Genomic DNA, 27,483 nt, shown 5'->3' with positions numbered 1-27,483 from the left:
TAGGTGGGGAATGCACTCCATTGGGTTATCACCTAGCCATTGAACTTTAAAATTATCCACATTGTTTGGACTAATAATATCATGTATTTTAGATGGCATCTCAGAAGTTCTAAGTGTACATTCCAAACTCAATGTAGCCTCCGTATCAGCTACATCATTACCTTACATGCCTTTCACAATTTGGTCAAGTGTGAGTGTGACAGTGAGGGTAGCTGCTGTTTTTTCACGAGTAGCAGTAAAACTTAGAACAACTTTGCTGCTGCTTACAGGCAGATCTGAGCCATCTATCATTCGCTGCAAGGATAAACAAGTAGCACATAAGCTCTGCTGCATTTCAAAGTAAAGCAAATCTTCCAATTTCAACTAAATGTGCAATTACATTATTCGTTTGGTAGTACAAAACTTGAGTATTGCTGAAAAAAGATATTATTTGTCGAAGCTTTTCATCTTGCACTCATCAGGACAATTCGTAAGACATTGATATTTTCTTGTCACTGTCCTGATAATTTATCATTTGCTTTCATGTTTAAGCACCACAATCTAACTTATTGTTCACATTATCTAAAACAGCTGCAAGACAATGAGCAGAATCTGGAATAACTAATGTCTTATTAATGATAATAGAGCTAATTATGTCAAAACATACCTTGTCAAGGTAAGCGTAGCTCCAGACCTTTCCATCGGAGAAAACTCGGGATATAATCCTGCCCTGTTCATCGTAATCGGTTTTCTCACTCATCGCACCACGTTGAACTCCAATTATTTTCCCACTAGACGAATAAGAGACATTAACTGCAGCTAGACCACTGCTTGGAAGCCAGATTGTGGGGCGACCCAATGTATCATAAATAATCCTCAATGTGAATTTTCGATGATCATCATAAATCTTCTCTGTCCGGGAATTGCGATCAAAATCAATGGAAAGCAAGTTTCGTCCATGCAACTGTATAAAATTAAAGAATCGCAATCATAAATGTGTCTCCCTTTACTTAAAAACAGACCACATGTGAGATTACTGGGGCAATTTATTTCATTTTAATTATAATGGCTTATGCCTGGCGTAGATGATTGAATTTTGTGCCTTTGCCAATAAAGAAGAAAGCTTTCAAATAACATTATCATCAATATGATTTAAGTGATTGCAATCTGGCATGAGTTCAAAGAAACTGCAATGCATTCAGCCTTTGCTAATGAGCAAGAACATCACGATTAACAATTTAATTATCAATTTTTCTCCAAAGTTCGTTCATATGAAATTTTAAAGAAATCACACCTTACTTTTTTCACAGCTTTTGAAAAAAGTGTTGCATGCATTAAACTTCAAGGAGAAAATTATTTTCTGTAAGTACAAAACATAGAAACATGACGTAATGCAGCAGAGATACGTGTCACCAAGGGTCTTGAGGGTGTAATTTTGTTATCCAAAGGAAGTAAATTGCGAAGGTAACACAATTTTGTTTTGCCATTTAAAAGAGAAATTGCTTTCATGGCAGCCACAGTGTGCAGTGTATAAAATGGGTTTGCACCTGTGATTCCTCAGAAAGGAGAAATGAAAGAATGAGTCAATGCCGGATAATCCTTTATGCCTGCAAGTGGCCAAATCACAGAATCAAAAGGTTTCTATTCCCTGCTTAGTCAGGATATGTTTTGCATATGAAAACACTAATGACCAGAAGGGTATGTGAAATGCATTTACATTTGTATTGAGTGGAGAAGGTGCTGACCACTCACTAGTCTCCATTTAGCACTACTGCTTAAGGCAAATTTCACCCAGAGTCCAGGGGACTCACTTTGCTGCCCTGTATTTCCATCTATAATTGTATTTGAGGTGTGGATGGAACAGCCTGACATAGATCTGTTAGGTTGAATAGCTTGTTTCTGAGTGCTAAGTTCTGTGGGAAATTAGTTTGACCAGATTTTGATCCTGATCTAATTTCTGGTCAGGCTTGGGGTGAGGCATCTAAATTTCCATTTTAAAGCCAGGCAGAACCTCATTAGTACATTGAATTGGAGACAAGGAAGGATGCTGCTCCATTTTGGTTCCAGTGACCATGCTGGATGCCAAATCTCCAGTGCACCCAGGAAACATGACAGAAAGGGGGCTTTGGTGGTCTGTGCAGATGGGAGGATCTTTAATTAGCTCACAATAAGTGCTAGTGGCTTTTCATGGTCTAACTGTTAATGTTTTAAATTTATTCCCTGCTGCCATTTGAGTTGAAATTGAGCTTTTGTGCTGGTTGCTGTTAATTAATTTGCTTTCTGGTCCAAGCTTCCTTTCCTGATATCAATAAGTTTGCCAATGGGAATCATCTGAGCTGATGTATTTAGGAGAAACGGATGATTAGAGGGATGGCAAGCAAGTCAAAATTTTTGAATTGTGCTGTGTGTCCATCTGCGGGCATCCACACACATGTGCCTGGAGTTTAAGATGAAACTAATTCTGATGAAGTTATGACAGCAGACCTCAATGTCATTGCCAGTACATGTGAATGCCCTACTACCAGTTATGATGAATGGTTCTTTGGGCACATCTCAATAACACCATAGCATGCTTAAATGCCTGAAAGAAGGCATGCCAGGGCAATGAGCAATGAACACTGCCTGATTGGTATCTTGTCAGCTGCAGCCATCAGCCATTTCCATGAGCTCTGCCATGCCTTCATGCCAATAACTGTAGGAATATGTTTTCTCAGGACTAGAGAGTTAGATGCTGAGCTATACCATTTTTTATAAGAACATGTGGCTACCATGTAATAGAATGCTGGCATATCAGGGGCAATAGTGGTCAGCTGTGGCTTGAAGCTTGGCTACATTTCCTTGCAGGCATGCTGCATTGGAATAGATGCTTAAAAGGCATATACATTCCATAAGTCATTTAAAAACTGAAACACTGAAATCACGCAATGGAACTACAAAGCCTAAATAGCTTTAGATCCCTACAATTTATAATGTACATGTTTATAATGAACTACCCTAAGCTTCCTTCCAAACATGGTCACTTTTCCCTTGGTCTGTTCCTTCCTGAGGCGCCATTCAATTGAGTTCAGTCCATTTTCCACTGGTAGAGTGATATTGCGCCGCCCGACAGTTGGACTTATGGTCCCAGCGAGAATATGAGGTTCACTGTAAAAGCTGACACCCATTCCATTGGCATACATCACTCGAAGGGTACCATTGTTGCAAAGCTGATAACTGTTCCTCACTTGATCTGATGAGAGAATTACAGCAATAAGAAAGTTGTTCACTTTAATAATTACCTGTTAACATTTTGAAAACAGCTTGTTAGTGAAGACACACAGTAGCACTAGTGGTTTCCTGGAATAAATCAAGTGCCATTGAACTCACAAGCTGAAGCCTACAAGGCAAGTAAATTATTCAAGAAAGATTCAGTGCTGGAATTTCTTTCCTTATAAGCCTTCGAGTCTAATTTATATCACACACATCATGTGAAGACATCTTTTGACTGACATAATATTTCATTTTGTTTTTTTTCTGGCAACGATACTTCAATTTTTCCCCAGTTTCAAATACAGACAAACATTGTGTCAAAATAAAAGGAATGTTACTGCATAAGGAACACTGAATGATCAGTTCATAGCATTTTCCAGCCTAGGATTGATTAAGAGGCAGTTGAGATTCTAATTGCACAGCAATAATGCATTCAGGATGTCTAAACTGTGTACATTATTAATAAAACTAAAATAAAAGTAGTTCAATAAGAATGATAAAATCATATTTACATTGCACGTTAAAGCACAAGTAGAACATTATTACTGTACCAACCATTTTTCATTCTTTCACTCCTTTAATATAAAATCAGCTCCTATTTTCAAAAGTCTAGTGCTAACAGCAAAGAGAGATTCGTGCTAGTAGATTTGCTACAATAATCTTCCACTATAAATCAAACTGATGTACGAGCCAGCCTTTACCACGAATGCTACAAAATGGATCACAGATACCAGATTTTACAATTGCTGATCTCTATTTCATAACAGATGACATAGGATTACATAGGATATATGGCACAAAAACAGAACAACCAGTCCATGTTGGCATTTATGCTCCACTTCAGTCTCCTCCCATCTTTCCTCATCTAAATCTATCTTCATAACCGTCTATTCCCTTCTTCCTCAGATGTTTGTCTAGTTTCCCTTTAAATGCATGTATACTATCAGCATCCTGGGGTTACCATTGATGAAAAACTGAACTGGTCCAGCCAAACAAAACTGTGGCTACAAGAGCAGGTCAGAAGCTGGGAATTCTGCAGTGAACGCTTAGGAACATGGAACTTAGGAGCAGGAGTAGGCCATTTGATCCATCGGGCCTGCTTTGCCATTCAATGGGATCTTCACTGATCTGGTTGTGGTCTCAGCTCCACCTTCCCATTTGCTCCCCATAACCCTTGACTCCCAGTAACTCACGTCCACAGCCCTCAAAGCTTGTTGACCATCTACAAGACACAAGTTATGACTGTGATGGAATACTCTCCACTTGCTTGGATGAGTGCAGCTCCAACAACACTCAAGAAGCTTGACACCATCCAGGACAAAGCAGCCTGCTTGATTGGCACCTCATCAGCCACCTTAAACATTCAGTCCCTCCACCACTGAGGCACAGTGGCTGCAGTACATGACACCTACAAGATGCGCTGCAGCAATTCACCAATGCACCTTCGACAGTACCTTCCAAACCCATGACCATTACCATCTTGAAGGACAAGGGCAGCAGATGCCTGGGAACACCACTAGCTGAAAGTTCCCCTCCAAACCACATACCATTTTGACTTGCAGCTATATTGCCGTTACTTCATGGTTGCTGGATCAAAATCCTGAAGCTCCTCCCCTAACAGCACTGTGGGTGTGCCAACACTCACGGACTGCAGCGGTTCAAAAAGGCACCTTCTCAAGGGCAACTAGGTTTGGGGAATAAATGCTGGCCTAGCCAGCACTGCCCACATCCTGTGAAAGAATAAAACAAGCTATTCACTTGAACCACTCCCTGTGGTACTGAATTCCATATCCTCACCACTCTTAGGGTAAAGAAGCTGTTTTTGGAATTCCCTATTGGATTTCTTGACAACTATCTTATATTGATGGCCACTGGTAACACCCTTCTTCACAAGAAGAAACAGTCTCTCTGTATCCACGCTATCAAAACCTTTCATAATTTTAAAGATCTCTATTAGGTCATCCCTTAGCCTTTTTTCAAGAGAGATGAGAGACAGCCTGTCAATTTTTTTGCGATATGTACACCCACACATTTCTGGTATCATCCTTGTAAATCTTCTCTGCACCCTCTCCTGTGCCTCTAAATCCCTTTTTATAATATAGCAACTGGAATTAATCAGGGAATTAATAATGGAAAACAAGGAAATGGCGGAAGTGTTGAACAGATATTTTGTGTCTGTCTTCACTGTAGAAGACTTAGGGCAGCATTTTGTCGTCGGCAAGCGGGGGGCAGGGCCCACTCGCCGACACGTAAAATGACGCATGGTGATGTCAGACGTGTGTCCCGACGTCACCGCGCGTCATTTAGATTATCAGTTCGGCACGCACGCAGCCACCGAACTGTCAAAGATCTATTAAGACCTGTTAAAAACTAATAAACACAATTTAATGAGCTGTCCGTCAAACCTTAAGGTTGGCGGGCGGGTGAAGAGCCCAGGCAGCTTTCGCATTTTTCAGGAAACCTCATCCACGGGCGGGATGATGTTTCATGAACTGTTTTAAAATCTAATAAAAATTTATACATTTATTCTTAAACATGTGATAGTGTCACATGAGGGGATATGTTTAAATGTTTAAAAATCCTTTACTTTAAAGTTTAAGACTGAAACAAATCTCCCTGAGGCACTGAGGTGCCTCAGGGAGATCTCTACGCTCTTTCGCACGCATGCGTGAAAGAGGGTAGGGAACCACTCAGGGAATGCAACCCCCATCTGCACAGGGAGCGCATAGCGCTTCTGGGCGAGCATCACGCTGAGCGGGCCTTAATTGTCCTGCCCACGTAAAATGGCGGCGCGGCCCTGATCAAGGGCGCCCATCGGGTTTGCGCCTGCCCCTGCCCCTGCCCCTGCTCACCCCCGCACAACCCCAATGATGGGGCGAAATTTCTGGCCTTAGAAAACTTCCCAAAGATGCCTAAAAATCAAAAGGTAAAAGGGAGGGAGGGACTCAAAACAATTATGATCACCAGCGAAAAGGTACTGGGAAAACTATTCGGCCTAAAGGCTGACAAGTCCCTAGCACCTAATGGCCTGCATCTGAGGATCTTAAAAGAAGTGACTGCAGAGATAGTAGAGGAATTGGTTATAATCTTCCAAAATTCCTTAGATTCTGGAAAGGTCAAAGCAGATTGGAAAATAGCAAACATAACATCTTTATTCAAAAAAGAAGGGAGACAGAAAGCAGCAAACTATAGGACAGTTAGCCTAATATCTGTCAGAGGGAAATTGCTAGAATCCATTGTCAAGCAGGTTATAGCAGGATACTTAGAACATCGTAATAGGATCAGGCAGGGTCAATATGGTTTTAGGAAAGGGAAATTGTGTTTAACTAATTTTAGTGTTCTTTGAGCAAGTAACTAGCAAGATGGAAAAAGGAGAACCTGGAGATATGGTGTACTTGGATTTCCAAAAGGAATTTGATAAGGTGCCATATCAAAGGTTATTACACAAAATAAGAGCTCATGCTGTAGGGGGTAACATATTAGCATGGATAAAGGGTTGGTTAGCTAACAAGAATCAGAGGGTCGGAATAAATGGCTCTTTTTTGGGTTGGCAAGCTGCAACGAGTGCAGTGCCACAGGGATCAGTCCTGGGGCCTCAACTATTTACAATCTATATCAATGATTTGGATGAAAGGACCAAATGTGTGGTAGCTAAATTTGTCAGTGACACCAATATAGGTGGGAAAGCAAGTTGATGAGGAGGTAAAGAGTCTACAAAGGGATATAGATAGGTTAAGTGAGTGGGTAAAAATTTGGCAGATGGAGTATAATGCAGGAAAATGTGAACTTGTCCACTTTGGCAGGATGTATAGAAAAGCAGTATCCTATTTAAACAGTGAGAGATTGCTTCACTCAGTGGTACAGAGGAATCTGGGTGTCTTAGTGCATGAATCACAAAAAGTTAGCATGCAGCTACAGCAAATGATTAGGAAGGCAAATGGAATATTGGCGTTTGTTGCAAGGGGAATGGAATATAAAATTAGGGATGTTTTACTACAACTGTACAGGGCCTTGGTGCCAACATGCTCCACGCCGGCCTGCCCTGCAGCTATAAAACACTGGGGGGGTGCAAGTGGACTTCTGCCCCCCATTGAAAGGCATCAGGAAGGTGTTAGTGGTCACTGCCAGCACTGCAAAATGAATGGAAGATCAAGGCCCATGGACCTCTGCAGCAGTTAAGTCCAGGGTCTTGGGGTGGGAGGGTTTGGGTGGGTGAGGGAGAGGGGCTGGAAGTGGGATGAGGAGGAGGTGGGTTTTAGGCAGTGAGCGGATAGGAAGAAAGAGGAGGTTTGACTTAAGTGGGGGACTGCCCCGCAATTGGCAAACGGCAGCCCCCAAAGAGCAACCCCCTCTTCCCCCTGCCTTTTAAACATTTGTTGAAATATTGGGCTTCCCGCTCCCACCCTGCTGCCCACGCCAAATGTTTTATGGTGTGAGCAACATGCTATCAGGGTTAATTGGGCTTGATAACAAGCCTAATTGACTCTTCATTATTCATTTAAATGTGGCAGGAGGGCTGCTGATTTCAGTGGCCTCCTGGCATGCTTATTATGGGGGTGAGCTCAGGGATAGGTGGGAAGGTGGTGGGGTGTGCGCCCACCCTATTTTATTCAGCCCCACATCAGTACTGCATACTGGTTTGGTCTCCATATTTGAAAGAGGATGTAATTGCATTAGAAACAGTTCAGAGAAGGCTCACTCAACTCATTCTTGGGATGAAGGGCTTACCTTATGAAGAAAGGTTGAACAGGCTGGGCCTATACACATTGGAGTTTAGAAGAATGAGGGGTGATCTTATTAAAACATATAGGGGACAATTTTACACTTGGCCCATCCTGCGTGACACACACCTGGAAGCACTGTGCGGGCAGGGGGAGCAGGCTGAGTTGGGGCCTGTGCTCTTTCGTGCAGGCACAGAGCTGCCTCAGGGAGATTAGTTTGAGTTTTAAAAATTTAAATAAAGGAAGAAAATTTTTTTTTAAGATATGTCCCCTCATTTGACAGTGTCACATGGGCTGGGACATGTCTATGAATTTTAATGAAAACATTTATTTGAATCATTCATGAAACCGCATACCGCCCATGGATGAGGTTTCATGATAAATGCGAAGGCTGCCTGGGCTCTTCACTTACCTGCCAAACTTAAGGTTGGACGGGCAGCTATGTTAAGTGATTTAATTAGTTTTTAAATGGCCTTAATAGGCCTTTGACAGTTCGGCTGGTGCGCAGCTGACACCAGTGCACGCCTGCAGAACTGAAAATTGGAATGACATGCAGTGATATCGTTACGCATGCCCGATGTCACCACGTGTTATTTTATGCGTCGGCAAGCGGGGCTGGGACCCGTTCGCTGGCCCGAAGATTCTGGCCATAAGATCCTGAGGGGACTTGATGGGGTGGATACTAGGATGATAGTTTCTCTTGTGGATAAGACTAGAACTGGGGGACACAATTTAAGAACAAGATGGGGATGAGCAGAATTTTTTTCTCTGAGACTTTTTACTCTGTGGAATTCTCTTCCCCAGAAAGCAGTGGAGGCTGGGTAATTGAGTTTATTTGAGGCTGCTTTAGCTAGATTTTTAATGGACAAGAGAGCAAAGGGTTATGGGGGACAGACAAGAAAGTGGAGTCGTGACCACAATCAGATCAGCCATGATCTTATTGAATGGCAGAACAGGCTCGAAGGACCAAATGGCCTACTCCTGCTCCTAAGTCCTATGTTCATAGAATTGCACACAGTACTCTAAGTGTGGTCCGACCAACATTTAATGCAGGTTTAGCATAACTTCCCTACTTTTAAATTACAACCCTCTAAAAATAAAGCCTAGTGCTTCTTTTTTTTTACCTGTTGACCTGCAGCACAACTTTTAGTGATTGATATATTTGTAACTAATCATCAAAACTCCAATTATGCATTTTACCAAACGTATACCTTGCTAGTGCAGATCACAAGCTTTTTTAAAAATAAACTAGATTGTTTACCTTGAACTAGGGTATAAGATGCATCTGCTGAAGAAAGGTTAGTGGTGACAGTAACATCATCTTCTCGGTTCGAAGTTTCAATGTCAATATTGATTGACTTCTCCATTTCCCGATGCAAACTTGTCACTACACCAGTGGGGCGCGTCAAGTTTGTCAGTCGTCCTTCACTGTCATAACTAAGTGCAAATAAATGATATCAGGTCAACCTATATCTTGTATGTAGAACCCATCAATTGGATACAGAGAGAATCAAACGTGTGGGAGTGAGTTACATAGAGAACCAGTGAACACTTGCAACTGAGGGGCACAAGAACAGTGGATTTTTAGGGTTGAAGATGTTTGATTTTGAACTTTACAGTGAATAATGGATACGAAGAATTGAGTTATACAGAGAAAAATTATGTTTCTTTTAAAATCATCTCACAGGGAATACTGAAGCTTCTTGATATCATTTATAGTATGTGCATCAAGTAATTTTTTTGTACAATGATGATGTTTTGAGTACTTCTGCTGGTGTTGAGCTATGTGCCATGGGAGTTATTATATTTGCAGTAATCGTACTGCAATTGTCAGGCCTACATGCATGCTGGTTTGATAATGGTTTTGTGATACATGACTTCTAATATTTCCCTGTTATGCCAGCTAGTTAATTGCTGAAACATTCTGCATCGCATATGCATTACAATATAACTGTCAAAGGTTTCCTTGCAAGTAAGTAGCTGATGACCTTCCTCACTGACTTTCATCCACACAGCCCATTAGCAACAACCCAGATTGATTTAAAAAAAATTATCAACACACCATTGTATTAGATTTCTCATATCTACAATACAGTAATATTCAGATATCACATTATTTTGTGAACATGATAAAGTGCTAACAGATTTGCTACAAATAAAGAATAGAGAATGTCTTTGCAAACTGATTTATGAAGCCCCATTATACATAGCAATCAGGGGAAGTCTTACTTATGTTTTTTCAAATATAAATGTAACTTTTTAAACAAATCTTGAGGAGAAAAACTTAATTTTCAAACAAAAGCATTATTTAAATAATGACACAAATGTCACCTTTCTTTTAAAACATAAGTGATCAAATATTAGGTCACTCCAATTAACCACCAGATGCTGTAGCTTTACTGTAATATTCATTACCATAGCTTTACCGACATCACTTAGGATGTCACCCGAATTTGACTACCTGCATTTATTTGCATACTAATTGTTACATTAATTAAAGTAGGTGAGGTTACACATTAGAAGAAATGTGGCCTAGAATTTCTGCTGCCTTCTTACGTTAAGGAAAATGGAAAACTTTGTCCGCCTTTCTCTCAGTAGTTTCTGCAAGTCTACCATGAGATATGAGGGACCCTGAGAGTAATATTTTCCAACTGGCAATCGTGTACAACAGTCACATACTTCACACTTCAGTAAGAATACGTAATCAATAAGTAAATAAATCTTACTCAAAGAAAGTGGTCCAACCGATGTCATCTGTTTTAGTTGCCAGGAGGCCACTATTCCCGTCGTATGTCAGCACAACCAGCTCCTGGTTCTGCAGTAATACCGTCTTTAGTTTGCCATTAGCATCAATAGTCAGAGAACACACCTGGTTGTCTGACAGTAAGTGCCTTGGCACCCCATTGCTATCCCTTCGGATCCTTAAAGTGTTTCCATTGTTGTCAGTCACTTCCACAATGTCATTATCCGGGCTGTAGGAGAAATTGTATATGTAGTCACCGGTGACCAGGCTCATTGTGTACTGATGTAACCCATTTGAACTGAAAACATATAGCTCCTGCTCAGCTGCTGAAGCAACCTCGTAGAAGCTCATCGAGTTCATTTGTGGCTTGTTTCGATTAACTGCTCGGATGCGGATGTTCCCCAGGTCTGCGATAAAAATGGTACCATCTGGTGAGACCGCCAATGAAGATGGAGAATTCAATTTAGCATCTGTGGCATAACCATCATCCCCTGAGAAGCAGTCACAGTTGACATCATTCTTACAGTCACAGTCCGATGCCATCCCCGCCAGCAGGGAGATTTCCCCATTGGTTGTCACTTGCCTTACACGGTTTATCTTCTTCTCATCGGTTTCTGCAATGTAAAGTATGCCAGTATGGGAGACAGCAATGGCACTGGCAGACTCCAGTGCAGAGTGAATGGCCAGCTTGCTGAGCGAATAATCTATGCCAGGAACCTGACAGTGCATGGGTCGGCCAGCTATAATGCTGACCTGGTGATTCTCAGTTATCCGCAGAATGACATTATTCTCCAGGACATAAAGAGAATTATCCATTGGGTTGATGGCAAGATCCGTTGGCCATTCTAATCGTACCTAAGTAGAGGAAAATGGGAATTTGCAGCAATGAATCTGGTAGTTTAAGCAAAAAAGCTAAATTTCTATGAAAAGGCATTATATGGCTTACATGGCTTTTAAGATAGTTTTTCTTTTTTTGAATGCATACTGCAGTTAGGTAGATGTTTGACATTATCAAGGTATTTCAATTTCAATAAAAGTCGAACTGTCGTCTTCAATGGCCTCACTAAATGCCACACTCTTGCTTCTGACTAAATCTTTTTCTGATACAATGCCTGTTGTTGGTAACTCTCCTTTTGAGACAAGAACTATGTAAGTTTTGTCTCCCTAACAGGCAGGCCTCCCCTTATAACATAACACAAGCCTTGTTTGCAATTTCCTCTCATTCTCACAGGCTCTGAGAAAGCACAACTTCTGAGGTAATGCAGATTGCTTATAGATTCCTCCATAATGGAAATCAAACTTCGCTACATCAATTTCCCTAATTTATATCACAGCTTTACTGTAACAACCCATTCTACCATGTGCACTGATAAAACGCATATTGCTTATTCCCTCTTGTACTGAACCCAACAAAATAACTTTTTTTTTAGACCACACCTTTGCACATGCCCTAAAGCACTGTAGATATCAGCAATTTCAACTGCAGTTTTATTATTTTTTTGCTGAAAATTTTGCAAGTTTAATTTTAAATACAGCCAGTGATAATTGCCTCCAATTTTGGATGAGCTATTGCATGAGCTCAGACAGAGTGGCCACCCTGACTGCCAATTGTAAAATAAGATACATCCAAAGAATTGCAAGATGTTGATGCATTTCAGCTTGGTGACACTCTACCTAACTAAAGTATTAAATTATGGATTGCTAGGTCAATTTAACAAATGCTATGGAAGACAGATATTGCCTTTTCTATAAGATTTTACCTGGCTTACATCCATGCTGGAATCACAGCTCAGAGGACGAATTGCTGTTAAGTCATTGGAACCGAGCAACGTAGAAATGATTCCATTTTGGTCGACTTTCCTAATCATGGTTGCATCGACAAAATACATCAGTCCATTCTTATCCACTGCTATCCCTGGGAAGAGCACAAAAATAGTTAGGGTCATTGAGGTAAACTCTTACGATGGGATAGAATATTGCCCTTTCATGGATTCGAGCTCAAATTCGGCTCAAAATTTCCTTGTAGATTTATTCATTTTTAATCCTTTTGCTAGGAGGCATTAATCCACAACACAAAACTGTTCACAAAAAGGGATCAATTCACAATAAGTTGGGAGTTTTACTCAAAGCTGCCACAAGGATGGTTGATGTGTGAAATTTCATAGTGGTGCTGCAGATGGTGATATTTTGAGGCAGGTGTTGACATGTTGGTGGGGTGGTGTAGAGAGAATTTTATCCTGCTATTGACCATGTATCAGTTGAGAGTCCTCATTGCTGCTATTGAATGCAAACAAGGAAAAATTGTGGGAATTTTTCAACTCTCCAGGATTGACTTTCCTCACCTTGATCAGCACAAAATAAAAAAAAATAGAAACATTACTGAATCTAAAATTACCAGGTGTCTGAAAAATAATGATAATGAATTATTCAATAAGCTCCATGGGGATGGAGGATACGAATTTGAGAGCTAACTAAAGCAAGGGCACAATACTTTAATTACCTTACGATATCCTGTAGTTTAGTGCAACTCGACAGGTCATTCCCTCTTGATATTCATATATGGTTGAAGATAAGCCTTTTTTTCCCTCTTTTCTACCTATGACTATGTATTTAGAACTGATAGGCTTGTCCTGCTCTTGGACATTGTTTGTAAAAGCCTCCATCAAGAATTACTGATTGCCAACTAATGAAATCTTAGACTTTTCCCGAACCATTTATCATTTGGCGTTAATACTTCTACATAATACGATAAACATTGGGTTTACCAAAGTGATTCCTCATAACAAACGTGTGTTGTACTGTATGTGTTCTGTAATTATCTGAGAATATGTTTCAATCCTCAAACCCATGTTTTACTCACTTATGTGTAATAATACCAGACAATTCTCAAAGGCGAAATATGGTCAAATTCATGATTACAAACTTACAAACTGGCTGGATCATTCTTTTGGAAACTCAATTTACTTAAAAATGCTTGAGTCACTGATTTTTTTAAAGGATTCTCAAGTTGGAAGAAGGCTTGTAGGAAATGAATTGGTTTTGACAAAATTATTCAAAGAGATCATAGCTTATCTGTGAACTATTTCTTTACAAATATAGATTTCTCGACAAACCTTAAGCTTGGCAATCTTGAACTGCCTGAATAAGGATTATTTCTTAATTTTTCAGCAACCAGTATATTAAAAAAGCACCTGGAATTATTGAGGCATATAATCAGAAATCAGGGGAGGTAAATTGGATTGCGCCTGAAATTGGGGGTGCTGATTGCGATGCATGATTAACCCCCATTCATTCAAAATGATGCAAGCCCAATATATACTTTGTGTTAATCATAACTTTTGTGACATGCAGCCCAGCATTGTATGTGCTGTTGAATGACTGCTTACCTCAGCAGGGAATCCAAGTTCATATGATACTGGCACCACTCCTGCATTACTTAAAAGTCAGAATGCACTTCTGTAAAACATTTTGCGCATCTATAGCTCATGATAAAAACTGCTTAAATTCTCTGATTAGATTATGTCCTGCAAGTTATTCCATGTATGCAACGTTCAAGATATAAACTATCTGAACGCTACTGTAACTCACTTTCATGTATTTCTTACAACTCTGTGTGAAAATTGCTTGCATTCTTTGTAATTGATTTTTAAAATTTTTTTTCACTTCATAACCTGTGTGATTATCGTATGTACGTGCAATAAAATTTGCACAATCCATATGTTGCCCTATGTTAATTACTCATCTCCAGCTAAATGAAATTCGTGCAGATAGTGCCATGCTTAGATCAACAGTTGACAGCTTTAGCAGGGATCTATTATGATGCAGGGTCTTATAATCCATTTTCTAACTAAAGTCCTCTTGGTCAGCCGTGTTTCATATACAGTCCTGTCTCAAGAGCAGATACATGGGTTGAAACACCACTCATCATTTCACACAGATGAAAAACAAAAAAATGCCTGCTTTAGGTTGTGGGCTAGAAGTTTTATCTTTCAGTATGAAATTGTGTCCTTTTTCATAGATGGTCCTGTATAAACACTGAATGCACTGCTGTTCAATGTTACTGGTGGACATACTAACTTGCAGTTAAGAAATGTGTACATCATGCAATATCAAACAGGACAGCACTGTGGGTGTACCTATACCAGCAGGACTGCAGCAGTTCAAGAAAGCCACCTTCTCAAGGGCAATAAGGGATGGGCAACAGATGCTGACCTACCCAGCCAGCACCCACATCCTGCAAAAATATAAAATATAAAGAAAGCAAGCACGCAGACACTGAGGAAGATAATTTTTAAAGACAATACCTCTTGGGCTCATCAGCGTAGCTTCAACTGCCTTCCCTCCATCACCGCATCTGGCTTCATCAAATGGCAGGCACTGCTCTCCAGTCCCTGCTACCACCTCTGAATTGGCAGCAAGGTCTCTTGCTCCATTGAGAGACTTGATGCGGATGATCTGACGACTGTTTGTATCCGAGACGTAAAGAGCCCCTGTGACAGGATCAACTGCCATGAAGTACTTATGGGCAGGGTTGTTGCTTTAAAATGAAAGGAAAGCACAAATTTGGTTGTCACAAGAGCATCTTCATTGCTGTAATATTTTTTGAAAAACTATATGGTAATACGTTTAATGCCATTGTAACTCATCCTAAGCTGCTCCAACAACATTCCTTAAACACAACATCAGAACAATAACCTTTACTATGCAACCTGACATTTCCATTTCCCATTTCAGTCACCCTTGTGGCTTCTTTGAGCTACACTGACAATTCACAACCAAAATCATGTTAGTTCTATTTGTTCTATAGACTTGTGCCTGTGAGTAGCTGGATTGACATTGACCACAACTATCTTCACTTAGGACTTACAACTGTCCAAGATCTTCACATCAATTTGGGCTTCATAGACATAGAGTGATAGTATTCTAAGGTTGTACCACTTAATATCCTAACAAAACACTTACTAACTTTATCAACGTAAAGGACATAAGAGGCATTAGAAAATACTATGTGGTAATTTAGCTGGTAATTCAGATGAAATGATAAATACATAATACTATAATTTTTATTGCTAGTACATGAATTGGCCAATGAAAATCAAATAACGGATTTGAAGGACCAGGGCCTTCCTGGTTGTTTCGTTAGGACATGAGTTTCTCAACGGAATGTCAACACACCTTTAAATGAGGCTGAAATGGATCAAAATGCCAATGAGAAGCAAACTATATTTGGAACTTAGGTCTGAAATTTTGCTTTGCACACTTTCAGATTATCAAAGTTCTAATTTGAAGTCCACAGCTAAGTCTTTAAAATGGAAAGCCAGCAAATATTAATACAACAGCTTTGCCTTGCAACAGTTTTTGATAAATCCCACTTTCCCCATTAACAGATTCTGAAATGTCTGGTACTCCTTATGATTATGAACTTTATACCCTAAATTTTTCATCATATCAATCGCCGATATAAGCTAGAGCTCTTATTCTAACATTTCAAAGTGAACACCTTCAGTTCCCATGTCACTCGTCTTTATTAGTTTTTCATTAATCTCACAGAGGTTTTGTTGCCTCCACCATGCTTATGCACAATAAAAATGTTGAAAACTGGCTGTAAAAATATAAACAATGTATCATGATAAAGAATACCTCAATTTTGCTGACCATCTGAGCTTTAATCAAGGAGCTCAATGGAAAGACTTGCCTTATAACTCAATCCCTTAAATATTTAGTACCCCAGCTGATTTATTGAAGGACATAAGTGCTTTTCTAATAAAACCCCAAACCTATGTGCACAAAAACTTAATTTCACAAAAGCATATGCCATTTATAAAAATTAGATTTAAAAGATTAAAGAATATGAATTCAATAAACTACTACAAAGGCAGTCAATTTACACACATCATCAAGGAGCAAGTAGCTTCATGGTATGTACTATCAATGTTATGTACTGCTAATAGTAAATTCATTACCCTAGATGACATCTCCATGTATTTCTTTTTAAAAAGGATCACATTTTAACATTTATGTTTCCACAGTTCCTCCTTGTAACCCCAGAAATTTTCCATTTTTTTTTCTTCACCAGTTTATCTTCCTTCATCTTTTACATCTCCAAAATTAACTGAAGTGTTGCTGGAGTGGGATTCACAGATATCAATGATCCTCTCTGGTGCCTTGCTCAAGCGACCATTATTCTGGAGTATTTCTGAACTTATTGTGAGTGTCAGCAGTCTATTTAATCACAAGTCAAAACTGAGTAAGCACCCACTGTCCATATTTGCCTATGTAGGGATTGTAGGATAATGATTGGGAACAGGAAATTGCCTGATTTTTCACTCTAACCTAGGGATATTTGAAGCAAATTGTAGCTCTCCTGCTAGTGCTGCCAGAGTTGAGAGCATCCAGCTCAATAGTAACAGGAGACGTTGCTGGTCAGTATTGCTCAGCTACTCGTTGCTTAAAACTGGTGAACTAGAGAGGCAACCAGTCTTCGATTTTGTTAAATGAAAATTGGAACATACATTCTGGGGATCTCACTGGTAGTCCTCATTCATGGTACCAGAGAATCTAACTGTTTAACAGACTAATCCCATCTTGGACCAGTATTTAGGAACACATGACAGACAATGTTAAATTAGATAGATGGGCAGTTTAAACCAACAGACTTACCAGCTGAAGTCCTACTCTAATCCTACTAGTCATGATTTTTGTTTGAACTAATGAGAGGGATGCCTGCCAAGAACCAGAAGGGAATTGAGGCGGTGGGGATGTCAGGTGGTAATGGAGAAGGGGATCCTTCCATAAAAATGCAAATAAGACTCTAAAGAGGTTAGCAGGGCCAGATGGCTATTTTAATCAGAGGCTTGCACGGCAAGCCATTGTTGCTATTGGATCAACAGAACAACATTTATGAGGCTTGTAACAACCTGTAACATGTACTTGTAGTAGGGCTTATCATGGATGGTAAATAGTTACACTTTACAGAATTATTATTTTCCAATCCCAATAAAAAAAATTTAGGAATATGAGGAGCAACTGGGAAATGGAGATGGAATACATGACTTAAGTGGAGAAAAAAAAACACTAGGACAGACTGGATTAGCCAAATGGCCTGTTCTATGTTGTAACATTCTACGATTCTAAATGTATTCAAGTATTGAACATTTAGTGGAACACAAGGTGGAATGGGGAGAAAAAGACATCTGGCACAGCTAATTATGAATGCAGCTCATGCTCCTCTTAACACAGGAAAAAGAACAACCTTGTGTTTATGTAATGCTCTTTAGTTCAAAGAAAGGCAGAACTTGGTACTACATATTTCTGTACAAAAGTTTTCAGGGAAGATGGGAAAGGAAGAAGAGGAGAAGGGATGGTAGCATTGATGAAGGAGAATTACAGTGTAGGAGAGAGAGGATGTCCCAAAGGGATTAAGAATGGAATCTATTTGGTTAGTGCGAAGTACCATTACATTGCAAAGTATATTCTATAGGTCACTGGCTAGTGGGAAAAGCATAGAGGAACAAATTTGCAAGGAAATTACAGGGACGCAAGACTTATAGAGTAGTTATAATGGGGACTTTATTATCCTAATATTGATTGGAATAGTAATAGTGTAAAGAGCAGAGATGGGCAAGACTCTCTAGAATGTGTTCAGGTAAATTTTCTATAGCAGTATATTTCCAGTCCAATGAGGAAGAACCAGGAATCTGGTTCTGGGGAATGTGGTGAGTCAAGTAGATCAAGTGTCAGTACATTTAGGGGACAGCGATTGTAGTATCATAAACTTTAGGTTAGCTACAGAAAAGGACAAGCAGCAATCCAGAGTAAGAATAACTGGGGGAGGGCCAAATGGGTGAGAACAGATCTGGCCAGATAAATTTGAATCAAACTTTGGCAGGCAAATTGTAACGCAACAATGGGATGCCTTTAAAGAGGAGTTGTTCAGGTACAGTCAAGGTACATTCTCATGAGGGGCAAAAATAAGGCAGACAAATTCAGAGCTCCCAGGATGATAAAAGTGATTGACAATAAGATGAAGCAGAAAATGGACGCATATGCCAAATGTCAGGTGGATAGCACAATTGAGAACCAGGATCAATGTAGAAGATTCAAAGGGGAAATGAAAAACCAAACCAGAGAAACAAAGAGATAATATGAGAAGGGACTGGCAGCTAACATATAAGGAAATCTAAACTCTTCAATGGACGTACAATTAGTAAATGGTGGTGAAAGGACAAGTGGGGTTGATTATAGACTTAAAAATGGATTTATGCATGGAGGCGTGGGCATGGCTGCAGTATTAAATGGGTACTTTGCATTTGTCTTTACCAAGAAAGAAGATGCTGCCCAAGTTATATGAAAGAAAAGGTAGGTGAGGCATTTGTCAGGCTAAAAATTGATAAAGAGGAGGTATTAGATGAGCTAGCTATACTTAAAAGTTGATAAGTTAACAGGACTGAGTGAGATACATCCAAGGATACTGAGGAAAGGGTGGTAATTGCGAAGGTACATGCCATAATTTTCCAAACCTCCTTAGATAGAGGTGGTGATAAAGGGTGGTAATTGCAAAGGTACATGCCATAATTTTCCAAACCTCCTTAGATAGAGGTGGTGATAGAGGACTGGGAATTGCAAACATTACACACCCTTATTCAGAAAAGGGTGTAAGGATAAACACATTACAAGCTAGTAAATTCAACTTTGGGGTTGGGGAGGCTTTTAGGAATGATATTTGGAGGCATAATTGATAATTGCTCAGGCAAATGTAGATTAAAGAAATGATTCGTTAAGGACAAATCGTGTTTAACTAACTTGCTTGAGTTTTTTTATGAGGTAGCAGAAAGAGTGGATTCAGGTAATGCAGTTGATGTGGTATACATGGACTTCCAAAAGGCATTTGATAAAGTGCGACATAACTGGCTTGTGAGCAAAGTTAGGGCTCATGGAATAAAAGGGACAATAACAGCATGGCTACAACCTTGGCTGAGTGCCAGGGAACAGAGTATAGCGATGAATGAGAAAGGACAGTGTGTGACCCAGTGTCCCAGAGATTGAATGCACAAATTGTGACGCAGTGTGGAAAAGGAAAGTGTGTCACCCAGTGTCCCAGAGTGTGAAAGGACAGTTTATGACCCAGTGTGGGAAAGGAAAATGTGTCACCCAGTGTCCCAGAATGGTTGTTTTATGTACTGGAACGAGGTTTATAATGGAGTTGCGCAGGGATTGGCGTTAGGACCTCCTCCTTTCCTGATATATCTGAATGATCTGGACTTGGGTGTGCAGCACACAATTTCAAAATTTGCGGATGACTCAAAACTTGGAAGTGCTGTGAACTGTGAGGAGGATAGTGTTAAATTTCAAAAGGATATAAACAGGGTGGTGGAATGGGTGGACAATTGAAATTTAATGCAGAGAAGTGTGAAGTGATTTATTTTGGTAGGAAAAGCAAGAAGAGGCAATATAAAACAATTCTAAAGAGGGTGCAGTACCAGAAGGATCTGGGGTCATTACCTGGGGAGTACTACTTAAACAGAGAATGACTGCAGAATTCCAAGGTGCAAAGGGATCTAGGTGTTCTCGTGCATGAATCACAAAAAGTTAGTATCCAGATACAGCAAGTAATTAAGAAGACTAATAGAATGCTATCCGTTATTACGAGAGGAATCGAACATAAAAATAAGGATGTTATGCTTCAGTTATACAGAGTATTGGTGTGACCGCATCTCGAATACTACGTACAGTTTTAGTCTCCTTACTTAAGGAAAGATGTAAATGCATTGGAGGCAGTTCAGATGAGGTTTACTAGATTGATACCTGGAATGAGCTGTCTTATGAGGATAGGTTGGGCAGGCTGAGCTTGCTTTTACTGGACTTTAAAAGAGTGAAGAGTGATTTGCTTGAAGTATACACGACAATGATGATGATGACGATAAGATCCTGAATGGTCTTGACAAGGTGAAGGATGTTTCCTTTTGTGTGTGAGTCCAGAACCAGGGGACACCTGTTTTAAAATTAGGGGTCGCCCTTATAGGACAGAGATGAGGAGAAATTTTTTCTCTCAGAGGGTTGTGTGACTTTGGAACTCTGCCTCAGAAGGCGATGGAGATGGGGTCACTGAATATTTTTAAGGCAGAGGTAGATAGATTCAAGTTAGGCAAGGGATCAAAGGTTATCAGGGTAGATGGGAATGTAGAACTTGAAACACAAACAGATCAGCCATGATCTTATTGAATGGTGGAACAGGCTCAAGGGGTCGAATGGCTTACTTCTATGCCAATTTTTTATGTTCATATGTGTGCTCTGCCCAAAGGCAGGTCCTTGGCTCACTGTAGTCTTTTCATATCTCTATTCTGTGCCAGTATTCACATTTTTCCAATAACTTCCTCCAATTTTCAAGCCATCCAACATTAATATTCTCCTCCTTAATCTTCCTCTTTTTCCTTGAAATCTTCCCTCCATAACATCTCTTACAGGTCCATTTCCTCTTAAGATCAGCATTACCAGACTCTCTCAATTCCTAATTAGGTTCAGCAAATGTCTTTGTTCATTCGCTCTCCACAGCACTTCATCATTTGTTACCTTTTCTGTCCAGCTGATCCTTTCCATTCTCGTCCAAATCCACATTTCAAAGCTATTTAGCAAGCTGGTCTCTGCTTTCCATTAGGTCCAAGTCTCACATCCTATTTTTTATTCATTCATGGGATGTGGGCTTCACTGGCTGAGCCAGTATTTATTGCCCATCCCTAGTTCCCCTTGAGAAGGTGGTGGTGAGCTGCCTACTTGAACCACTGCAGTCCATGTGGTATATGTACACCCACAGTGCTGTTAGGAAGGGAGTTCCAGGATTTTGACCCAACGATAGTGAAGGAACGGCAATATATTTCCTAGTCAGGATGGTGAGTGGCTTGGTGGGGAACTTCCAGATGGTGGTGTTCCTATCTATCTGCTGTCTTGTCCTTCTAGATGGTAGTGGTCATGGGTTTAGAAGGAGCCTTGGTGAATTCCTGAAGTGCATCTTGTAGATGGTACACACTGCTGCTACTGTGCATCAGTTGTGGAGGGAGTGAACGTTTGTGGATGTGGTGCCAATCAAGTGGGCTGCTCTGTCTTGGATGGTGTCAAGCTTCCTGAGTATTGTGGGAGCTGCACTCATCCAGGAAAGTGGGGAATATTCCATCACACTCCCAACTTGTGCCTTATGGATGGTGGATAGGATTTGGGAGTCAGGAGATGAGTTACCGATCACTGGATTTCTAGCCTCTGACCTGCTCTTGTAGGCACAGTATTTATATGGCCAGTCTACTTCAGTTTCTGGTCAATGGTAACCCCCAGAATGTTGATTTTTAAAAATTCAATCACGCGATGTGCTTTCGCTGGCTGGGCCAGCATTTATTGGTCACCCCGAGTTGCCCTTGAGAAGGTGGTGATGAGCTGCCTTCTTGAACCGCTGCAGTACATTTGGTGTAGGTACACTCATAGTGTTATGAAGGGATAGTGGGGGATTGATGATAATGCCATTGAACATTAAGGGGCGTTGGTTAGATTCTCTCTTGTTGGAAATGGTCATTGCGTGGCACTTGTGTGGCGTGAATGTTGCTTGCCACTTGTCAGCCTAATGCTGGATATTGTCCACGTCTTGCTGCATTTGGACATGGTCTGTTTCAGTATCTGAGAAAATGCTAATGGTGCTGAACATTGTGCAATCATCACCGAACATCCCCACTTCTGACCTTATGATGGAAGGAAGGTCATTGATGAAGAAGCTGAAGATGGTTCAGCCTTGGACATTATCCTGAGGAACTCCTGCAGTGATGTCCTGGAGCTGAGATGATTGACCTCCAACAACCACAACCATCTTCCTTTGTACTAGATATGACTCCACCCAGTGGAGAGCTTTCCCCATGATTCCCATTGACTCCAGTTTTGCTAGGGCTCCTTGCATGCATCAGTCAAATGCAGCCTTGATGTCAAGGGCAGTCACTCTCACCTCACCTCACCTCTGGAGTTCAACTCTTTTGCCCATGTTTGAACCCCCAAGGCTGTAATGATGTCAGGAGCTGAGTGGCCCTGGCAGAATCCAAACTGGGCGTCAGTGAGCATGTTATTGCTAAGCAAGTGCTGCTCGATAGCACTTTGATGACCCTTTCTATTACTTTACTGATGATCAAGAGTAGATTAATGGGGTGGTAATTGGCCAGTTTGGATTTGTCCTGCTTTTTTATTACAGGACATACCTTGGCAATTTTCCACATAGCCGGGTAGCTGTACTCAAACAGCTTGGCTAGGGGCGCAGCAAGTTCTGGAGCACAAGTCTTCAGTACTATTGCTGGAATATCGTCAGGGCCCATAGCCTTTGCACTATCCCGTGCCTTGAGCCATTTCTTGATATCACGTGGAGAGACTCGAATTGGCTGAAGACTGGCATATGTGATGCTGGGCACTTCTGGAGGAGGCCAAGATAGATCATCCATTCGGCACTACTATCTGAAGATTGGAGCAAATGCTTCAGCCTTATCTTTTGCACTGATGTGCTGGGCTCCCCCATCATTGAGGATAGGGATATTTGTGGAGCTTCCTCCTCCAGCGAGTTGTTTACTTGTCCACCACCATTCATGACTGGATGTGGTAGAACTACAGAGTTAGGTCTGCTGTGTTGGTTGTAAAATCGTTTAGCTCTTGTCTATCACTTGCTGCTTATGCTGTTTGGCATGCAAGTATTCCTGTGTTGTAGCTTCACCAGGTTGACATATCATTTTTAGGTATGCCTGGTGCTATTCCTGGCATGCCCTCCTGCACTCTTCATTGAACCAGGGTTGATCCTCTGGCTTGATGGTAATGGTGGAGTGGGGGATATGACGGGCCATGAGGTTACAGATTGTGTTCAAGTACAATTCTGCTGCTGCTGATGGCCCACATCCTCGTGGATGCCCAGTCTTGAGATGCTGGATCTGCTTGAAATCTATCTTATTTAACATGGTGGTAGTGCTGCACAATACGATGGAGGGTATCCTCAATGTGAAGGCGGGACTTCGCCTCCACAATGACTGTGTGGTGGTCGTTCCTACCGATACTGTCATGGACAGATGCACCTGCTGCAGGCAGGTTGATGAGGATGAGGTCAAGTATGTTTTTCCCTCTTGTTGGTTCCTTCACTACCTGCCAAAGACCCAGTCTAGCAGTTATGTCCTTTGGGACTCGGCCAGCTCAGTCAGTAGTGGTGCTACCAAGCCACTCTTGGTAATGGACGTTGAAGTCCCCCACCCAGAAAACATTCTGTGCCCTTGTCACCCTCAGTGTTTCCTCCAAGTGGTGTTCAATATGGAGCAGCACTGATTCATCAGCTGAGGGAGGGTGGTATGTGGCAATCAACAGGAGGTTTCCTTGCCCATGTTTGACCTGATGCCATGAGACTTCAAGGGATCCGGAGTTGATGTTGAGGACTCCCAGGGCAACTCCCTCCCGAGTGTGTACCACTGGGCCACCAACTCTACTGGGTCTGTCCTGCCAGTGGGACAGGACATACACATGGATTGCCTTGGTGGTGATGGTGTTTGGGACAATATCTGTAAAGTAATGTCAGGCTTTTGCTTGTTTAGCCTGTGAGACAGCTCTCCCAATTTTGGCACTATCCCCCAATGTTAGTAAGGAGGACTTTGCAGGATTGGCAGGGCTGAGTCTGCCTCATTGTCTGCCCGGTTTCATTCCTTTTTGAGGTTTTGTAGCCATTTGATACAACTGAGTGGCTTGCTAGGCCATTTCAGAGGGCAGTTAAGAGTCAACCGCATTAATGTGGGTCTAGAGTCACATGTAGGCCAAACCAGGTAAGGACCATAGATTTCCTTTTCTAAAGAACATTAGTGAACCAGATGGGGTTTTACAACAATTGACAATGGTTTCATGGTCATCATTAGACTTATAATTCCAGATGCTTATTGAAATCAAATCCCACCATCCCATGGATTACTAGTCCGTCAATAATGCCACTACACCATTGTCTCCCCTCCAGGAAAACATAAAACTCCAAATGAAGCTATTTGCAAATTGCTTTTGGAGTTGTTTAATCAGTTTCCTGGTTAGCAACTGTCTCCTCTTACCAAATCCTGCCCTTCCCACAGCTATTCTTGCTCTTATTTCTTTGTCGTACCTTCCATATGCTTCCTAAATATTTGAATTCATTCAGCTGTTCTAGTCCTCTCTCTTCTATGAATACTTCTTGGTGATTTTGATATATGCATCACTTTGGTTTTGCTAAAGTTTACCTTCTCCCAAAGTTCATGCCTGCTGTTACTAGTCTATCTTCTAGTTCTTGTAATCCTTCTTCTGTGCTTGCTACAAGTGCTTTGTCATCTGCAAATCTGATGGTATCATTCACCACCCTCCCCAATCTTAACACCAGATTCTGTGTCTTCAAACGCTTCTTTCAGCATTATTTTTACATTGACATTGAAGAGGAGTGGTGATAAACAAAATTGGAAGAGGAGTTCAACAAGGGTATTGTTTATCAATGTCAATGTATATATGTGCACACATCATTGAAGGTGGCAAGTTAGGTTGAGAGAGCAACTAATAAGGCATACAGGATCCTGGATTCTATTAATAGAGGCATGGAGTAGAAAAGCAAGGAAGTTATGACAAAACTGTATAAAAAACTGAGCTTCAGCCTCAACTTTAGTATTGTGTTCAGCTCTGGGCATCACACATTAGAAAGGGTGTGAAGGCATTAGAGAGGGTGCATTAAAGATTCATGTGAATGGTTCTGGGGATGAGGAATTTCAGTTACGTAGACAGATTGGAGAAGCTGGGGTTGTTCTGCTTAGAGAAGAGAAGGTCGAGAGGATATTTGATAGAAGTATTCAAAATCATTAGGGGTCTGGACAGTGCAGATTGGGAAATTTTTTCCCATTGTTGGAAGGGTTGAGAACCAGAGGACACTGATATAAGATGATGGGCTAAAGAGACAATGACAACATAAGGAAATTTCTTTTATGCAGCGTGTGGTTAGGATCTGGAATATATTGCCTAGGAGAATGATGAAGGCAGATTCAATTGTGGCTTTCAAAAGAGAATTGGATAATTAATGAAAGAGAAAAAAATTGCAGGGCTAGAGGGAAAAGGTGGAGGAGTGGGATTAGATGAGTTGCTTTAGCAAAGAGCTGGCGCAGACAAATGGCCTCCTTCTGTGCTATAACCATTCCATGATTCAGATGCTCATGATGCTCCAAAATACCCTACAGCCAACGCCTTACTCTCGAAGGTTGTATACAAAAACAATAGCCAAGTGACACACAGCAAGTTTCTACAAGCAGTAATGGAATAAATGGCCAGATAATCTGTTCTTATGCCTTTCGTTGAGAAATAAACGTTGGTCCAGGACAATAGAGAACTTCCCTTTTTGAATAAGCCATGGCATCTTTTATATCCACCTGAGGGGCTAGATATGACTTCAATTTAGTATTTTCTCCAAAAGACAGCAGTGTTCCCTCAATACTACAAAGACTGGTCCGTCTAGATTACATACTCAAGTCCTGGAGCAGGGCTTGAACTCTCAGCCTTATTGCAGTTCCAGGGGCATGAATGAAGTTGCTCTTAAGGGAGAATTTTCCTAAAGCCATTGAAAAATTGGGTGCTACCAATGCAACCCTGAGGTTGATCCATTTTCCTCCAGCCTATATTGTATAAACCATATACAAGGGGGTAATCTACTAATCACTGATCGTACCTATCATCAGTGGTAGATACTGTCTTATTTACAGGGTTACCTTTGTCTATAGTAGGTTAACAGCAGTAACAGGACAAAAAAAAAGAGACAAGATATTCTTTCAGAAGAGGCATGTTAAAGTGGTTGGCTTACCTATGTCTAAAATCTTTATTTCTTTGTAGAAAGACAGCAAAAGAAAAAGAGGAACAGGGAAAAAATTACCACCATTAGTTTGTTAAATGATTGCTGAAGTTATTAAACACCAACAGAGGTGACAGGCAAAAATATTACTAAAGATCAAGGCGAGATAAATATGGCTGCTACAATATTGGTGAAACTGTTCATATATAATTATAGAGATTAGTACATTGAAAGTTTTAAATGTATCATTCACACTTTCCTACTGTGCTGCTAATATTATCTTTGTAACATCTAAAAGGTTAGTGCCACGTAACTCTTTTTTCCGAGAGATGCAAATAGCAATAATGAATTGAAATATTAATATTGAGGATTTTAGATTGTTCGAACGCTCATTGTAGACATGCTTGAGCTGCTTACAGAAGTGAGTGAAATGAAAATAAATAGAATGAAAACAAAAATTACTCAACACGGATAACCACCAAATTTGTTTCCTCTTATTCGTATTAGAGAACATTTAATTCATGTATTGACATTCAGCCCACTGCCTGAGCTGATAAGCTCATACAATCTCTCAGCAGAGAAGGGCTCAAATAAGTGTAGGCATTCTCGCTCTGACATATAATATCTAATATTCACAATCGCATGCATAAGGCTTATTTTTTTGTTTGGAATTCTATCTCCTTTTGAGCTAGAATTTAAAAGATTTCTTGTTGCTTATATCTACATGAAATTTTGAAACATGCTCTTAGTTTAAACTAAAAATCTCAGGCATATTCTTGGCAAACGTGACACTTGATGAAACATTATTTTTAGAGCAAAGTTGAGAATGTAGCCCGGTCTTTCTCATTTGTGTAAAGAAAAGGAAATTCTGAAACCAAGATACCAGGAAACATATAATTCCATTTGATTTTGCTGACAAGTTATTATTATGCTCCTCTTTTCAGTCTCTCTGCCCCAGATGA

The 27,483-nt window shown here is 40.6% G+C and overlaps 1 protein-coding gene across 3 annotated transcripts in view; it reads right to left on the bottom strand.

Annotated features, from left to right (window-relative positions):
* LOC121280981 (teneurin-2-like) overlaps positions 1 to 27,483 on the bottom strand; it is a 787,212-nt gene that overhangs the window by 8,982 nt on the left and 750,747 nt on the right. For 2 of the 3 annotated variants that reach the window (XM_041193486.1, XM_041193487.1), the window contains 7 exons: positions 26,534 to 26,554; positions 14,997 to 15,229; positions 12,453 to 12,607; positions 10,676 to 11,547; positions 9,211 to 9,386; positions 2,973 to 3,208; positions 647 to 943 (listed from right to left, as the gene is read on the bottom strand). In XM_041193486.1, coding sequence (XP_041049420.1) covers positions 647 to 943; positions 2,973 to 3,208; positions 9,211 to 9,386; positions 10,676 to 11,547; positions 12,453 to 12,607; positions 14,997 to 15,229; positions 26,534 to 26,554 — 1,990 coding nt within the window. The remainder of the gene's footprint in view (positions 1 to 646; positions 944 to 2,972; positions 3,209 to 9,210; positions 9,387 to 10,675; positions 11,548 to 12,452; positions 12,608 to 14,996; positions 15,230 to 26,533; positions 26,555 to 27,483) is intronic. The other variant, XM_041193489.1, reaches the window with a different exon arrangement.

The sequence above is a fragment of the Carcharodon carcharias genome, chromosome 8, assembly GCF_017639515.1.
Source record: "Carcharodon carcharias isolate sCarCar2 chromosome 8, sCarCar2.pri, whole genome shotgun sequence".
Lineage (NCBI taxonomy): Eukaryota > Metazoa > Chordata > Chondrichthyes > Lamniformes > Lamnidae > Carcharodon > Carcharodon carcharias.
Note: the sequence above shows the minus strand (reverse complement) of the source record. Positions and strands in the feature narration are given on the sequence as shown.